This window comes from Aspergillus homomorphus (genome assembly GCF_003184865.1).
Source record: "Aspergillus homomorphus CBS 101889 unplaced genomic scaffold BO97scaffold_5, whole genome shotgun sequence".
In the NCBI taxonomy this organism is placed as follows: Eukaryota; Fungi; Ascomycota; class Eurotiomycetes; order Eurotiales; family Aspergillaceae; genus Aspergillus; species Aspergillus homomorphus.
The window spans coordinates 1,137,929-1,156,494 of NW_020291891.1; the positions used below are offsets into that span (position 1 = coordinate 1,137,929).

The 18,566-nt window shown below is 39.2% G+C and overlaps 4 protein-coding genes across 4 annotated transcripts; 2 read left to right on the forward strand and 2 right to left on the reverse strand.

Moving 5' to 3' along the window:
* Positions 1–610: 610 nt before the first annotated feature.
* BO97DRAFT_441064 (putative AP-3 complex subunit delta) lies at positions 611–4,219 on the reverse strand. Its single transcript, XM_025698133.1, has 6 exons — positions 4,125–4,219; positions 3,949–4,067; positions 3,702–3,898; positions 3,260–3,643; positions 2,962–3,190; positions 611–2,909 (listed from the first exon to the last, which is right to left on the reverse strand). Coding segments are annotated over exons 1-6 (2,931 nt in total). The 5' UTR covers positions 4,127–4,219; the 3' UTR covers positions 611–909.
* A 243-nt stretch (positions 4,220–4,462) lies between these two features.
* Positions 4,463–5,597, forward strand: BO97DRAFT_432226 (uncharacterized protein; the record flags this gene model as incomplete). The annotated part of the gene is made up of 4 exons (XM_025697524.1): positions 4,463–4,843; positions 4,899–5,105; positions 5,165–5,317; positions 5,370–5,597. 4 exons carry the CDS (start codon positions 4,463–4,465, stop codon positions 5,595–5,597), a joined length of 969 nt encoding a protein of 322 aa, XP_025554845.1.
* A 1,243-nt stretch (positions 5,598–6,840) lies between these two features.
* BO97DRAFT_411790 (uncharacterized protein) lies at positions 6,841–8,852 on the forward strand (the record flags this gene model as incomplete). The annotated part of the gene is made up of 4 exons (XM_025696192.1): positions 6,841–6,845; positions 6,896–8,264; positions 8,320–8,632; positions 8,704–8,852. The coding sequence occupies 4 exons, from the start codon at positions 6,841–6,843 to the stop codon at positions 8,850–8,852; spliced, it is 1,836 nt and encodes a 611-aa protein (XP_025554846.1).
* Positions 8,853–9,462: 610 nt separating this feature from the next.
* On the reverse strand, positions 9,463–13,601 carry BO97DRAFT_385147 (SacI domain and endonuclease/exonuclease/phosphatase family protein). Its single transcript, XM_025693449.1, has 8 exons — positions 13,042–13,601; positions 12,789–12,993; positions 11,096–12,734; positions 10,739–11,038; positions 10,572–10,681; positions 10,185–10,519; positions 9,680–10,107; positions 9,463–9,604 (listed from the first exon to the last, which is right to left on the reverse strand). The coding sequence occupies exons 1-8, from the start codon at positions 13,361–13,363 to the stop codon at positions 9,536–9,538; spliced, it is 3,408 nt and encodes a 1,135-aa protein (XP_025554847.1). The 5' UTR covers positions 13,364–13,601; the 3' UTR covers positions 9,463–9,535.
* Positions 13,602–18,566: the final 4,965 nt, after the last annotated feature.

Consider the following 18,566-nt stretch of genomic DNA (forward strand, 5'->3'; position numbering starts at 1 on the left):
ACTGCGCCCATCTACTGCAACAATTGGGCCCGCCTGTATCCCGTGCTTGGGTTCCCCGGAACCTACTTGGCACAACGTGGCCTCTTGGTAAACTATAAACTGTACCTTTCCGTTTGATTCTTTCATTCCGCTCAAGAAGCCGTGCGTACACTGTACACGTACAAGATTATCGTTTTGAATATATTTCTACATCTTGTCCGGACAATAAGACCAAAGCTACCCCACAGTTGAAGGCAAGGCAGTATTCAGTGGCACCATGGTACGCTATGAAATGATGCGACTTGGCTCTAATTTGACATACAAACAGTATCGCTTACATACTATTCTTGACTTACAGGCTCAAACACCACAACAGAGGAAAGCCAATGAAAGGTATGCAAAGCATGAAGCTGCAAAGCGTGGCAAAGGAGGAGTGATGGCGAAGCCAAAGCAGCACCCAAGGTCTCCAGTATCTACTGGGTGGATTGGTATGTTTTCACTAGCCAGCAGGCCGATCATTATCTGGTAGGGCTAAGAGAAGTCAACAGTTATCCTTGCATTTGTTGTTTGTGGAGGAGTATTCCTTGAGTTACTGGGGATTGTGCCTCGGTTATGGTCTGCTCTGGTTACGAACTTCAGTCAGTTGTTGCAGTAGGTATAGATCCAGCCTGCTATGCCACTTCTATTGCGTTCTCTTATTCCCCAAACCAAGTTGGTGGCAAGTATAAAAACATTATATTGTGGCCTCGACCCCTCAACTTCTTGTGCAATGTCTTCCCGTGTCTGCCGCGGTCGTTCATGTTACCGCGAGGCTACCGCGCCGTGCAGAGGAACACTTATTTAGCTTGTTTATTAATGCTAGTCATACACCTTACGGTAGGGTAGGGTAATGCTTGCCATGGGCCTTGAACCTAGCTATTGTGGTTTGAATCATTTCTTGGCCCGCTTCTTTTTCTTTTTCTGCTGCTGTTCAGTGTTGGCCTGAGCTGTTCCGGTTTCACAATGAGGCTGTCCAGATCCCTGCATATCATTGGCCACGGTTTTCATCTTCTTCTTTTTCTTGACCAGTGTTCCACCCGAAGGTATACCTACTGGATGGACTCGCTCTGAAGCTCTCTGCAACTTCAGACGAAATTGCTCCACCTCCCGCATTGCTATTGCCATTTCCGCATCATCCTCAACCTTCCGCACACCCATTTGTTTATGCGACAATGGCCTGTCCTCATTCAGTTGAAGATGCTCCAGCCCACTGGAATCAACCTGAAGTACAGATCGTTTCCCTTTGTCGAATTCGCCGAAGTTATTAGTTACGCCAGGTTCCTCGTGGCCTATCATTTCATCGGGTAATACCTCATATCGCTTGGGATATGATCCCACTGTCTTCCGATTCTCAGACCGAGCAATAGAGGGCGGACGATACCCCCCGCCATCCTGCAATTTGAGATCGATGATTGGTATTGCATCGATGTCCAACTCACTTCCATTGGAGATGCTGAAAGAAGGATGAAGCGGGGCCGATATGTCATGATTATTGCCATTCGTCCCAATATAAAAAGGGTCATCCTTACTGCGTTCCTTCCGGTCGAGCCTCCTAGCATAGGTGGGCGTTTCTTCCAACATGATACTGGTTGGTACTTGGTACGGTGCGCTGTAGGCTGTGTCAAGCGCGACAATGTCTCCAAGCTGCTTGTTAGATGATAGGCCTTCCTTACAGTAGTAGAAATCATGGTACGGCATTTCGTATTCCGGTTTGCATGAACTTCCAAGATCACTTAGAAAGAGGTCACAAAGGCTACCATTGAACTCCCGGTGTAAATGAAGCTGATCTGGTGCAGTGACTTTCTTCTGAGCGTTGACGGAGACCGGGTTCAATTCTAGTCCTTGGAATAGGGTAGGAATAACCGTATTCAAAAGATATGGTACCTCGTTCCAATTATGCGACTCGGACTGCACAGCATCAGCTGCCAAGCGCATGACTTCTAGGAACTCGATAGCCCGCTCTTGCACCTCCAAATCGGGATGTAAACCCAGGAAGTCGAGGAACTCAATGATCCGGACCAACATAAGTGAAATCTCGCTCCTTCTTGTTGCTTTCCATGTCCCATCACTGGGCAGTAAGGCATTCAGCAATTTAGGAATGGCTTGTACATAGAGAGATAACGTTCTCCCTGGCAAGGAGAAATTAGACATATCAATGATGGAAAGGAGGGTTTGGTCGGGATAAAGCAAGTGCTGGGCGTATTCGCCAACCATCCACGCGAGCGGCCCAAGGATTCCATCGGTTGCAACCGAAGCCTTGGTGGAAAGGGACTTCCTGTTTTCAAAGGAAAGCAAAGACTCTGCAGCTCTGGTTGCTTCTGTGCGGGCTTCTTTGACCCGAACGGCCACGTTGCGTAACTCGGAACCAATCCGACCAGTAATGTCTGATTGATAATCGGTTTGTATTGCCATCCCGACACCATGAGGTAGCCCGGCATCTCCGACGTCTGCGGGGAGAAGCTTCACCAATCGCACCATAACCCCGACATACCAATCAAAATCGGACACATTGGCATAGTTGCTATGGCAGCATATATCGACTATTCGATGTAACACCTCAAGTTTGTAATCCGCCGGTAGAGGTATTGCTGTTTTGCGGTTCGCCAACTCCCCTCTCAGTCCATGGCTGTCCCCTACCGAGAACTCATCATCTGTCGTAACGTGATTATTCTCGCTTGGACCGCTGGATTCAACCAGCTGTAGAATCAATCTCTCTACGATAGCCTGGAGATTATCACTGCTGACCATCCTCGTTGCAAGGTCTAGAGCCTGGAGTCGAATTGATAGGTCTGCATCGTCCAAGCAATTCGTAATCACATCCTGATGCATCGAAACCAATGCCGGATATGCCGATAAAATTCTATTGAAGGCTAGAAGAGCCACATACTTGACTAGATTGTTCATGTTAGTTGGTATCGTAAGTGGTCGGGCGGACGCACCTACGGTTCGGGTCCGAATCCGAAACCACCATGCCCCGAAGTTTTTCCACACATAAATCAGCGATGTCGTCTTTCTCTTGAGCACCGTCATCACTGTCGAGTATGCCGCCCTGTATCAGGCCATTGATGCACTCGTAGAGTAAAGACATAGCGGTTGTTGTTTGGATTATGTTCACCAATGGTCGAAGCAGCTTTCGGACTAATCGTGGCTCCAGAGGAGTCAGTGTCGCAAACTGAGACCGTTAGATACATATTTGTGAAGATACTGGAAATCCATTAGTTTGATGGTCTTGATAACGTACGAGCTTTATGATCTTAATAGCCATCCAGTTGTTGCCTCCGTCAACAAGCAATTCGAATAACCGTGGCGCAAGAGGCAGAAAATCACGGGGCCGTCGCCATCCGAGTTCGCATACAACGTTAAGAACAGCTGTGGTGACGCTAGAATCCTCTTCATCATCCATGAGGCGTTCTTTGATTTTCGGCCATGCTAGCTTCAGCGCATCAGGATAAACGAGTGTTAGTCTATAAAGACACACAATTGCTTTCTTCCGAACCACGGCATGCGAATGGGAGATCCGAGACAAAACATCTGGAAGTAATGATATGGCGAGAGAGGTAGTTATAATGTTGGGCAATGTGATAAGGGGAAGCGACATGTTCGGAATGCTGGATGATACTAGATCCTGAATGACAGTCAGATATGTACATAAGAGATAGATGTGTGCTTGATAGCAAGCATACCTTTTTTAAAAGATTCGTTGCCAGCATGAGTACTTCTGTATCTGGTCTGAAACTTTGCACCGCCCCAAGATACCCAGCTCTTTTCTGCAGATATTTCGAGGATGACATGACTTCAAGCACATGGAACGATGCCCACGACATGTCATATCCAAACATCTCCAAGTATATCAGTTTCAACAGAGCGGTAGCCTTCTTATCTATAATGTGTTAAAAGTCAGATCCCGCAGAATATGTATGCCGTGCATACCCATATCCTGCGACTTGATTTCAGCCTTGCATTCTCGAAGAGAATCCTGTATGTAGTCATCCTCGGCCCCCTTATGGCTCCGTAGACCTTTTATAAGGTCATATAGCGACTTTTCAAACCTTGCGGCTTGCAGCGTTAGTTGTTGGTATACTCGAAATCGAGGTCAGGAGACTCACATTATTTTTGAATGATGTATAGGTAAGTATGGAGTGCTACCAGACTCATGGGCACTGTGCAGCACTATCAAAGGTAGTGATAGAGTGGTTCGTCCGATACCACCTACCGACCGAGCATGGGTGATGATTACGTCGAGGTGCTTCCCTCTAGGTCACGGGAACAGAACATTACTATCCACGGTGCGGAGTAGTTTTGGACCACTTTATGTTCCAACCCATTCACATGTCACCTCGTTTCCCCTTTGTGCTACGACTGGGAGCATCTCCAATTCCAAGTCCGTACAAGACCGAACTGATTTTCTTCTGACTGATCACTGCACTCAAGTGACAGCCTCATTATGGCATATGATAACCCTGAATTGCAATATGAACATAGCTCGAATATGATCACTATCTCACGTCTCTCACAGCAAGCGCCTAAAATACTTGAACGATACTCTTTACTGGGTGAAGATACTTCGGTCGTATCAATCCTAAACCTCGAGAATGCCGAGAATTTTGATGTGTTGGAGCAACTTGCCTTCTCGTGCTTGCAATCAGGGGATGACCGGTCCGCTCTCGTTTGCATTGATAGACTAGCGAAACGATTCGGTTCTTCGAATGACAAGGTGGCAGCACTACAAGGCTTGCATGAGGAAGCTACTGCGGAAGATCGCCCGGCCTTAGAAGGGTGTCTACATAAATATGATACCATACTTTCAGAGAACCCAATAAACCTGGTCTGTTCACCTCAGCATATTCAAGTTCCTATGCTAAAGCTGATACACCTCATAGCCAATCCTGAAGCGTCGAATTGCTCTTCTTCGTTCACTGTCAAGACCCGTGGAAGCCACCACGGCTTTGGTAGCACTTTTGGATGCTGCTCCAACAGATGCGGAGACATGGTGTGAACTTGCAGATATATACCAGACCCAAGGGATGGGCCCACAAGCGATTTTCAGCCTTGAGGAAGCATTGTTGATTGTCCCAAATGCTTGGAACGTATGATTATCTCTGTTGATGGTTCGTCTAAACTGAAAGCTGACACTTTCGCATCGCAGGTACATTGCCGATTAGGAGAAGTCTTGTATTCCTGCGCCGATTCATCTGATGTAGGCAATGCTTGTCATCTTTTACGCAGATCTATCCAGTATTTTTGCCGAGCTATCGAACTTTGTGGCGATTATCTAAGAGGGCTCTATGGTCTGCTCATGGTAGGCACCCGTCAACTTATTTCCAAAAAATCCTTTGTCTCACACATGGCAGGCAACATCACTTCTGCTTAAGATCAGGACAGGCCACCAAGAAGATTCATTAGTGACAGCCAGCCTCATGACGCATGATACCCTGAAGAATCTCAATTTATTTGCTAGGAAGAGGCTCGAGGAGATTGTCTCTCGTCGTTCTTCAGATCATCACTTGTGGGAGCACGGTCAAGCCGAGCTTATAGCCACAAAGGAGCTTCTCAGTCGCTTTGATAGCTCCAGCAAGTAAATATCATTCAATTTGTGGGAATAAAAGTGAAGATATCTTCATGAAGACCAGTATGAGACCAATCCCTATGGCAATATGTGCATTGCTGACCGGTTGCAAACGTGAGTGAGTCACTTGAGTCCAGATGCTTGTTAAGGCAATAACAACGGCGCGTTGTCTGACCAATGAGGAACTGCCACCCGCCCCCACCCATCAGAAGCATCCATACAATACCACAGAAGATCGATCAATTGAGCGTCTGCCGTAGATTGAGTCTGGGTGCTCCGAGTGCGGTTCTGGAAAGTATCACTGATGCGATATGTGCAACTACTCCGCATACTAGTTGATCGAAGCGAAAAACGGATGGACAACTAGTGCTTTGTAGGTAGCGCGTGGGAAGAATCCAGGAGCGAGGGGCGGTCTGTTTGCACAACCCGTTGGCCTGGAATTGGTTTCTTGATTGGGCAGTCGGGCAGCACTACACTACTTTTGCTTACGGGGGGAGAAGGAAAATAGCTGCCAGCTCAGTGCCTAATAGTACCACTAATGACGACAACATTCAAATTTGGAAATAGGGATATGCCTGCCATGCCCAAATCTCCACTGCAAGGCCTAAAACCGTATTGATCAGGCCGTAGCTTCTTGACATCCGTCGACGCCGTGAGTCCTCGGCGACATTCCATTACCCTTCATCTTCTCTTTCTTTCCATCTCCCCTGTGTCGTCCTTCTCATTTTCATCTTCATCCAATTTTTCGCCGGCTGGCTCTTCCGATATTCATCTGATGCATCGACTCGCCGATGTAAACCCGTCCCATTCCACATTTTCTTTTACATCGCTTGCTTCCCTTTGGCATCATTACCATTTGCTGTTGGCGCCCGCATTGAAAGCAGCTATTGCTGGGATTTCTGTCAGTCTCGAATCGTGCCTTGCTTTTGCTTAACCTTGAAAATAAATATCGGCCCTTCTCACAAGCTTTGGAGATAATGTGTCCTACGTTGACCGTCTAGGGCCATCGGTGATCACCTCTGGCTATCTTCAGTTCACTATATACCACCATAACTCGAGCTCGAATACTGGTGCCTTGAGAGATCATCTGCCTCGAGCTTCAGTAGTTCATGTGATGTCAATCCTGGTTTCTGCTTCGCAACCTCGGTCGGATTGTGTTTGAACTGCTTGCGCAAAACAGGCTTGGTCGTCTTTCACAAGTAAAAACGGAGTGAAGGAGAGCGAGAAGCCAGAGCCCTGAACATCTGGTGAACCCAATGACGTGCGTCTTTGTTCTTGAATTCAAACATTGGTGTTCTGACATGTACATAGACTCAATATTAGAATTGGCCCCGATTCGGAATCCTCTATCTCCGATGAAGAAGACTCTTCTGGAGTGCAGGTATCCCCACCTTCTGAGTCCGAAAGCCATGGATACCAGGAGCATTACGACGAATGGGCGCGTCTTAGATATCCGGATGAATTGAAACCATCGGATTCCGCTTCTCGACCCACAACATCACGCCGGATGCGTGCTCGTAGTACAATCCATGGCTCCTCCTCTGCCGTCCGCCGTCACTCAACAAGACACCATATGGCGCAGGAACGGGACTCGTTTGCCAGGCATTCGCGTCGAAATCCTTCCCCAGATTCCCCAGAGAGCGCTGACTCGGCTGAAGAATATGATGCTCCATATGGGCGTGTGCCTCAGGAGCGTAGGTTTTGGTCATCTGTGCCTCAAGGCACGGGTTACAGTCATCATTCATCTCCGGGGCAATCATATGCTTATCCCAGCGGGAATCCCATGCCGCATGGTGCATTTATACACCCTCATGGTCTAACGACTACATCGGACCAGCTGATAAGACTTGGCCATCAAGGACAGCAAACCTCCTACGGTCATTCTATGTATGGGTACAATTCGCAATTCCCCGGTCCCCCGCTGCCCCCTTTTCTCTCCCATGAACATCATCCAGGCCATCAGCCGCATCCGATCGCCGCTGCTTCCCATGGCCGGAACGAAGGGCTTGACCCATCCCAGCAGCAATTGTCTCACCATATGTCAGGACATGGCCCACCTCCCTACGCCCCTCACGACATGATGATCCCGTATGGACCGAGAGGCTATTATCCTTTCGGGGATCCTTACCGCGTGGTCCCTGGGACGATCCCGCCCTATTATCATCCATATCCCCGTGCACCATCCCCTAGTCACGCTGAGCCTCCCGAATCCCCTGTCCCTACAGCTGTTGATGCAGCCAAAGACGAGGCGATCGCTAGGCTAGAAAAACTGATACTAGAGGAAAGGACTGAGCGCGAAGCCCGGGAGGCCCGGGATGCTGCCAGACAGGCTGCTATCGAACAGGAAGCCGCCGAGCAAGCTGCAAGGGAGGAGCGTGCTGCGCACGAGAAAAAAATCGCCGAGAACGCTGCCTTCCAGGCAAGAGCCGAGGCCGAACAAAAAGCCGCGGAAGAAGCCGCAAAAGCTAAGAAAGAGGCTGAAGACGCGGCAGCTGCGGCAGTAGAGGCAGCTACAGCTGCGGCGACTGAGGCAGCGAATGCGGCAGCCGCAGAAGCTCTCGCCGCTGCGACAGCAGCCGCTGCAAATCCGGCACCTCCAGAGAAGAAGAAGCCTATAAAATTCAAGGACGCAGTGGGCAGAAAGTTCAGTTTCCCGTTCGACTTATGCTGTACCTGGAAGGTAAGACCAGACTCTTCAAGGTGCGAATGCTTTCTATGACTAATAATTGTTCCAGGGCATGGAGGAGCTTATCCGCCAGGCGTTTCTTCATATCGAGGCAATAGGTCCTCATGTCGCTGAAGGACACTACGACCTGGTAGGCCCCAATGGCGACATAATTCTACCTCAAGTATGGGAGACTGTAATTGAACCAGACTGGACCATAACCATGCATATGTGGCCTCTACCAGAGAAGTCAAAAGCCGCGGAGCCTCCACCAGCAGATGTGCCAGTCGCAGAACCCTCAACTCCACCGGAAAATCCACCAGTACCAGGTGACCATACAGTCGCTGTCGACGAAGATTCCAAGAAGAAACCCGACCAAGCAGGTAAGTCTCTTTTCCGGACGGTGTAACTAACATTTATACCTTTTTCAAACATATAGATAACCCGTGCACAGGCCCCAAGAAACCACGACCGAAGGCTCCCGACCCTGGTGCCTTTGCAATGTGGATGGTCGGAGGCAACCGCTTAAGGCTGAACAAGGCTTTAAAAATGGGAAAAAAGCCTAAGGCAGTCCAGCACGGCATCTCTTGCCGTGTTATGTGAAGTGACTGAGAAACTTGTGATTCGCTCTCAAATTGCGTATCAACAGGCAACATGCACTTTGTCGTGCATTGCTTTCCTGTTATGATAACATTGTCTTCGCCATTTCCTTTCGGCCTGAAGCACTATAGTTCTCAGGTAAGGAAACACACAAAGCAGGATTGACCTTGCCGAAACTAATCGATCTCAAACCTTAGCATTTTGTGACGAAGTCCCAGAATTCTTAAGTTTGCTCCAGAAGGTCTGCGTTAGGGGTGCATGGCTTTTCCTCTCGCTTGTTCGGGATCGGTTTCTCATGCCCATGCTGCGATCAAAGTAGCTTTGATGATTAGTCTCCACGCTAGTCATCACAAGGACAGGTTATTTACATGGCTGTATAGTGTTCGGTAAGCAAATTAGCCAGTTTATTTTGCAAGCAACTCTCGATCTGACTTTGACTTGCCTTAGCGCTTTAGCACTGATGTACCATGCTGCGGGTAGCCTTGTATGTATCCTCTCTGAATTAGTTATAAGAGTTTTGAAAGGAATATTACGTCTTGATACAAATTTCGGTCCTACGGAATACACCTAAAGACACAACATGAAAATAAGTTCCTCAAATCAGACCATATCAGCGGGATCTGTCTCCGAAATGTAAACTCATATTCATTCCTCTGCACCATATAGGCGGATACGATAAACCTAAATTATTGAGGGCTAAGCGGTTCCCAGCTGAGCTTGTCACCAATGGCTTGGCCCAATAGATCACTATGGTTCTGTAATATATGACTACAAATTTAGTACATGGCATTTCGAGTCATGAAAAGTTCGACACATTGAAAATCACTGACCTTGCGAGACATCGACCTAGCAGCAACGTCTTTTGGGCCTGAATCATACGGAACTGGTGCCACTTCCCCTCCATTCCACTGTGTTGTGCTTGTTGATGGTTGTGGGTTGTCATGGTTGTGTTTCAAGCTCTGAGAAGTTGGCCTGCTCATTTTTGGAGTTTGTGGGCTCGCTTGGTAAGGCGCTCTAGGTAGCTCAATGGTAGCATCGACGGGCTGCCTTTCTGAATCATGGAAAGTTCGATTACTTTGGTTCACTAGGAGGTTCATCCTCGGTGGTAAAGGCGGCCTGTGCGTATCACTGAGCTTTCCATCAGGGGGTGATATTTCGATCCAGTCATTTTGGTCCCACAAAAAGGGATTTGAATTACGATGAATGTTCCAAATATAGTTGTGCGCTGGAGGTATCACTTGCGATCTCACAGGCTTGCCTATATTCTTCGGTCAGAAAGTTGTTGACACCCGGTGCGGAGAGCAATGGCTTGAAGAGAATAGCATGGGGACTAACCTTGACATAACCACCATTTGTCGTATGTGGAGTTAATAGCCGAGTGCTCGATTCTCGTAGCATTTCCAATGTGAGATAGAAATCCAGAACCTGTGTCTGCTCGCTTTACTTTACTCGTAACCACGGCGCAAGGACTATGTTGGTATTTGCTATAGAGCATGTGCTGAAGACGAGCCTTTTGTTCTTCATTGAGAATGCTGATAAGGCATGTAAACGTGGCCCAGACTGGCCTGTGATCTGAGAATCGCAGATTGGCAGTATCATAGTCAATCTGTCGGAGATTCGACCCTTTCCATAGAATTCTGTCGCACCAAGCAGGTATACGTGCTTTTTCCCTGGTGTGTCTCAGTGCCTTGCTCGTACAAAAAAATGAAACTTTCAACTCACGAGGTGTCATAATCATCATTTCCAATATCATATTTATACGTTGGCGGAAAAGCGATGGGCCCTTCCGTGTAGAAGTGGAAGACCCTGCCCGCTAGCATTTGTATATTTAACTGTGATTGATGTCAGTGGCCTCAAAGCTCGCACGAAGCTCTCATCTTGAAATATACCTGGTCGTTATCGTAAAGCTTTTGGTAATCTCCCTGAAGAGCTAAGTCTCTAACGAGCTGGTTGCCAAGGCCGATTCTATAGTTAAAATCCCCAAGCCATACGATGGTGTCGTGGTCTTCAATACTTCTATTCCTCAAGAATCGAAGCCCACGGAGTATTGTATCATAATCTCTGTTCCTCTCATCATAATTAGCAAAGCCGGCAGCAAGATGAGCAGTGACGAAACAAATTCGGGTGTTCGAAAACTCGAAGCGAATTGCACAGCCTCCTTTGTTGCCAGCCATTCCTGAAAGACCAGTCTACAGCGGAAGATTAGCGAGAATCGAATGATATATACCCGTATAATAGATCCTAACCTTCTTCACACTACCTTCAACATTCTTGATATAATTCAAGCTATCCTCCCTCACAAATACCATGAGAGCAGCCCCAACCAATTGGCCGCCTCGCAGGAGAGCATATTTGGGAACCTTTCTCATCCTTGCTTCAGCGTTAAGGCAGCTTTGTACAGTCTGCTCCCATACTTTGCGGGTGGTAGGGTCAGTCGACATTATCTGCTGCGGACTTAGCGTAACGATCTCCTGAAACCCAACTGCAATGATCCGAGGACTGTCGCTCTGATGGCTGAAACACGAAAGCAACCAGGGCCGCAGATCAATATCAGGTCCCGGATAACGCCCGTTAAGGTTGAATGTTCCAGCCCAAATCTCAATCGACTTGAAAGAGGAATATTCAGATGATAGCTGGTCCAATTCGTCTATGATTCGATCATTGACCGGATCAGATATATGGACCGGGTTCTGGCCTGTCAGGCGACCCAGTAGAAGATCTATTGTTTGCTGACGGGCCTTGTCAGAAAAGTTATTGACATAAATGCGAGCCGCAGTCTTTCGAACATCTGCCAATGCACCTGCGATCGACATCTTGCCATGTCGAGTAAACGAGCTTTTCAGGGCACCGGTGCCTGCGTAGATCTTAGACAAAGCATCTCCGTTGTCAGCCCATAGAGTTGAGTGCCTCAATTCAAGATCATCGCCTAAGATACTGCCTTGTTGACGAAGAAACTCAGCAAGAGCCATGGAGCTTATTATCGATTGCACAAGGTTCGTCCTGTCGAGACAATCAAGGCAATTGGTTCGAAAAACTCCTTCTTGCTGTAGTATGACCGTGTTCCTTAACGAGTTCGACTTTTCGTTGAAACTTACGATGTCGGCTTCCTCTGTCTGAAAGTACGCGAAGCCTTGAAGAGAATGAAAGATCTCTGATTTTATCTGACTGCTAGCACCATATCCTGTTGGTCCCCGGGTCTCCGCATGGAAATCGAATTCCGTGAGTTGCAGAAGGCTGTGGTCCGAGAGGGGTCGAAGTGCCGCTTTTTGACTTATAGGGTCTCTTTTGATGAGTTCCCGAAATTTTCTCGAGAGTTCAACCTCTCCCGGCCTGTGTTCGCTCAGAAGATTGATCACATGTATGGCGCCATATTTCAGTTCCAGGTTCTTGAAATGTTTGTGGAAGGCATGTTGGCTTGCCTCAACAGATCTGGTTACTTCGATTTTCTGCTGTCCTGGAAGAAAGCCTGTGGCTTGCTCCCAGAAAATCGGTACCGATCCACGCAGTTGAACATAAGAAAAGGTAATATGAGGAGCAACCCAGAGAATTGTCTCGGTTTCAACGAAATTGGCTACATGACCATCATCGTCTATGCCGCGAGAATTGAATCTCGTGCCCGCACGCCGAGACGATTGGCGTGAGATTATTGTCAACGATGAGGGAAGGCGCGTGTGGCCTTGTGGCAAAATTGGAGCGTAAGATGGTATTGTTAGTGTGCCACAGAAACCTCGTATAACACAGGTCAGGATGCGCGAGGTATCAAGATGCTCCTTCTCAGCAGGAGATAGGTGCTTCCTGAAATTGAGCAGAGGACTGATGAGGTACGCATTCCAGAGCATATCCTCATCCAAGGACTCCACATCGAAAGTTGCCGACTTATCAGATCTGGTCATAACCTCGTAAGCCCAACCGTCATTTCCCAAGTGTAACTGGGCTCACCGATCCTGTAATCGATCCGTAAGGTTGAAATCGACACTGTAATAGAAACTGCCATCGCTGAGCAGTTTCTTCATGGACATAAAAGGAACATCAATGGCCGCATCCCTGGATTCATACTCGGGTTCGGTCCTGGCTGGTTCAGCTGCAATAGAGAAGTTCGCATCATAAGGAAGTCTATCTTCATATCTAGAATGGCTCAAACAGACTTAGCCTGGTCAGTAAATCACTGCTGAACCGAGGAAAGAAGCCTTACAGAAATCTACTGTGTCTATTCTGTACACGGATTCTCCAGGCCGCACGGTAGCGGCTTTTGACGAGCCGGTGATGACACTGAGAAAAACATCATCATCCAAGTTGATAAGCCCGAGAGTACCATAGCCGCTACCCCGAATTTGATAATCTTCAAGATTGACAGAGGATACAGGGACAAGGTCGACTAGGCATCGCGTTGTGGTCTCGCCGTCGCGACGTTGTTCGCTCAGGGTCTCGGCTTGGAATATCAGCACGTACTCAACAGTGGCCAGGGCAACAATGCGCTGAGGAAAGTCTCGAGTGTATATCCGCAAATTAGCCATGGTTCATCATGAATCAGGTGCTTGTGCATGGACTGCAGACATGCGATGTACTAGATCAAGTTCCCTTGAGCGGCCAGTAAGCGAGGCTCTACTAACTTTTAGAGCGGCGAGTACGATATCGTACTGTATGAGAACTTGAATTCTAAGGTATAACAATTTTAAGAGCGAGAAGTCCAACTTTCGTTGCTTTTGTAACATATGACGCCTGAGGACGTGAATTCAGCTCTACTGCTCTCGGTGAGGTCGGATTTAGGCCGAGTCATTGAATACTCGTCGTTCCACCAACCCACACACACCCTGACACGTATATAGGTCGGTAACACCTCACAAATATTATCCTCTCAATAATTAATTCCTTATATGTGACTTCGCAAAATATCAACTTCATGGATTTTAATTCTAATAGTGTATAAAGAAGAAGTTCGATTATTTAGAACCTACAAATTTGATATTTGAAATTAGTTGACGTGAGTATTACATGTCAACAGCAGAAGCTGGTAAAATATCCAGTATTAGAATATTCTATATTCCAGCCTATCTAGGTTCTTTATCTATAAAGAAGAATTTTGTGAAAAATATTGATAAAGATATTTTAACTAAATATCAATATATGGATAAATCCGGATTTCATAATCTGCGTATTAGATAAATTCTTAAGTAGTTCAATTATTATTATATTATTCTTTATTATCAATATTTAAAATTATTTAATGTTTTATATACTAAATTATATGCTTTCTTTCAATTAGAGAAGAAATAGATTAAAACATTATTAATAATTATATAAATATAAATAAATGAAAGTATTTAGTCTAGAGTAAGAAAATTATTTTAAAAATAATTATCTAGAATAAAAGCTATAAATATAATTACAAGTTTGTATAAATTAAAACTTAATTTTATAATATATAGATACAAGCCTTAGGATGCTTGCTTCGCTCGGACTTAGTGAAGAAGGAAATATAGCCTGAATAGGCTTAATTTAAAGATTTCAAAAAACTTATTTACCAGCTAAGCTCAGGAATTAAAAGTTAAAAATATTTATAAAAAATAAGTTTTTAAATCTTTTTATCTGATTGTTATTTCTAGATTTATTTCAAATTACTTATTTAAGCCTAGTTTAAAAACTGACTAGCACTCTATCATTTAATTAATCTTTTTAAACTTATTACCAGCCAAGCTCAGGAGTAAAATCTTAAAAATATTTATAAATCTAGTTTTAATATAGTAGTTGATGGCAATAGCTGAGAAGTAAGTAAATGAAAATATTAAATAAGAGAAGAAATTTCAAGAATATTTAAAATTTAAAGATTTAAAGGATTTAAAAGATTAAAAGATTTGAAAAATCTTCTACTAAGATAATATAGAAAGTAGTAAAATAAATAAAATAATACTATAAATATATATATATATATATATATATATGTATGTATAGATATAGTAAATAAAATGAAAAAATAATCATTATATATAATTAATTTATATTTATAAAATGATTTATATTTATAAAACAAAAAATTAACATATTTAAAAGATATTAAACTACATTACAAATATGTATAGAAACAAATAGATAAATTATAAGATTAATAAAGTAATGAAGTAGAAAAGATTAAATAAACAAATAGATAGATTATCAGCTATTTGGTATCATACCTAAAAATAATAATAAATATTAATATTGGCTATTATTATTAATAATACTACAATTAATTTAATCAGCAATCCTAATAATCTTACTGAATATTGAATAAATAAATATATAAATAGATAAATATATTTATAAACAACTTTTCAGTAGAAATTATAAAGAAAAAATAAAATATATATAAGTTTTTAAAAAGAATTTTTTTAAAAAAAATTAAAGTAGAAAGAAAAAGAAAATACTTAAATGAGTACATAGGGTTATAAATAAATTTGGAAGATATATTAATTTACTTAATAATTAATAAATACAATTTCTTGTATTATTAATATATACAAGTATATTTATATACTTAAGAAAATATTTATAATATTTATAGTATTTATAATAGAGTAGTAAATGATATAAAAAGAATTCAAATAGTTGTTACAGTACAGACTTAGAATAGCTAATCTATTCTGAATATCTGGAATATCTAGACTATCTTGTTTATCTTATTTACTTTATTTATTTTATTTAAGTATACTACTAATCCCAACTACTGTATATATAATATATAATTTATTTAATTTCTTAACTTATTATTAATTTTATTATAATCCTTTAAGCTATCTTCTATCTATAAATCTGAGAATAATTTAACTTAAGTAATTAATTGAAAATTAAGAAAATTAGTATTGAAATCTATTAATATAAATTATTATATTTATTATTCTTTTATTAACTTATATCTCAATATTATTTAACTTTTATTTTTTAAAATACCAATTAAAAAAATGCTAGTAATTTTATAATTTTCTATAAAACTAAATTCTCTGGAAAAACTTATCTAATATATAATAAAATAGTTAAGAAAACATAATAATTATTATAATAAGATTTATATCTTTACTATTATGTAGATTATGAGAAAAATTAATTTAAAAGAATTATAATTATTTATAATAACATTACTATTTACTAAATAAAATAAATTCTAGATTTAATTATTAAATTATAAAAATAATTATAATCTAAGATATTAATATTAAAAAATTAATATAAATTAAATCTGAATTTATTAAAATTATTTATATTATCATTTTTATAGTAACTATTTTACTCTAGATTTTTAAATTTATTATTAAGAAAATCATCAGCTACTTTAATTATAATAATAATATTAATTAATTTCAAATTTTTTATTGCTACTTTTCTCTGTAAATACTTATTTAATTTTAATAAAAACAAAAATAATTGATTTAATCTCCAGTAATTTATCTTTTAAATTAAAAAATATTAATATTAATCAATACCCTATTATAACTGTAGAAAATATATATTATTAATTATCTAGATAAGATTTCTTATATCTAAATCTAATTTTATATTAAAAATAGAAAATATACTTTAAGTAATTTTATAAATATTATATCTTTATTTAGATATCTTTTTAAAGACCTGGATTATATCTATATTACTAAAAGAAATTATATTATTTGAACTAAAAATACTATAAGTTTATTATATTTTTTATATTAAGTTTAAATATTTTATATAAAGAATTTATATATACCTGGACACCTTGTTTCTAATATTAAAAATCATCATTAAGATTTAGTATGCTTTTTATGAATTTGAAATAATTATTATCTATAATATAATTTCAAGAACTGAAACTGCTTCTAAAGACTTTTTATTAATATTATTTTATATATTATTAAAAGCTAACATAAATCCTAGAATAAAGGTTTTTTAAAAAGATTAGTACTTTTTTAATTTTATAAATATATTTATCTTTTATTATTTATTATTATAGGTTAAAATATTAGTTAATTAACAATTATCTCGAATCTGATATATATGCTTTATATATAATATTTATATATCTATTATTATCTACTTTCTATACTTATTTTTTTTATTATTTACCTTTTTACTATTCTATAAAACTAACATTTAATAAATTAATTTATTTCTATCATTTTAAATCCCTAAGATCTAAATATTCTAATATATATAGTAATAAATACTAGATATCTAATATCTAGAGTAATAGATAAGAGTTAAATTAAGATTTATTAAATAATCCTATATTTCTTACAGAGTTATAAAATAATTAGAAAATTTAATAACTAATACGAAAGATTAAATTATATTATTGATTATATCTAAATAATTCTAAAAAATATAACTATATTAAAAAGAATTTATTCTTAATTACCTGGTTTATATTTTATCTGATTACTCTTAGATTTTTATAATTAAAGATCTCTAATCTATAAGTAAAGTTTATAAAAATATATTCCCTAATTTATAAATTTATAATACTAACTTACTATAATACATTATTAAAACCTCTAAATTTTCAAATTTTATGTATATTTTTTAAGGTTTCTCAGGAATTACAGTATACTATATTTAAAAATACTTGAAAAATATCTAACATCTGTTATATTTATAAACTAGATTAATAAAGCCCTAGAAAATCTAATTAGACTTATAAATTTTAAATTATCTAGAATTATTATTAAATAAAAATTAAAATTATATAATTTTTCTAAAGAGAAAATTATCTTTATCTAATTTTTTATATAATATATTTTTAAAAAGAATTATAAATCCTCTAAAATGAATTAATAAATAGTTTTAAAAGATCGTATTTATTCTTATTTATTATCTGTAATATGGCTTATCTTATTTAATAAAAATCTTAAAATAATCTATAATTTTATATAGATTACTAGCTTTTAAAATTATGTTTATTTAAAATTGATATATATTTTTATTTATAAAAAAGCTTAAATAAATCTTAAGAAAATAAAACATTATATTAAAATTTAAAAAAAATATTTTTAATTTTTTTTGAAATTTATGAAAAAGTTTTATAAAATAATATTATTATTATTTAAATCTACTAGAATTTTTATTATATTCTAGTATTATAGTAAGAATATTCTAAAACATTATCTAGATATTTTTAATAATATATTTTGTTAAAATCCTAATTTATGGTTATATCTAATTTAACTATTTTAAATCTATCTATAAAATTTTATAAAGATTATTAAAAACTAGATTATATATAAAATTATTTAAAATATAAATTTATAATATTAATAAATAAGTTTCTAGATTTAATTTAAAAATTTTAAATTTTAAATAGATTTAAAAAATATTAAAATAATAGGTTAATAGTTAATTCTAATTAATATAATTAATATTTAAGATTTTTAAACTTTAAGAACTTTTATTAATAATTTATCTAAAACTTATAAAATTAATAGTTTTATTTATATAATAAATTGAAAATTAATTTTATTTAATTAGTCTCTGGTCTATTAATAATAATTTAAAAATGTTTTATTGAAATGCTAAGACTATAATTATTTAATTAATTTTAATATATTATTTTAAAATTCATATCTTAATTATATTTTTAGAAAGTTTTCATTTAAATATAAAAATAATAGAAGACTATATTTTATTATATTTTATATATTATATTTTTTATATTATATTTTTTATATTATATTTTTTATATTATATTTTTTATTATATTTTTTTATATTATATTTC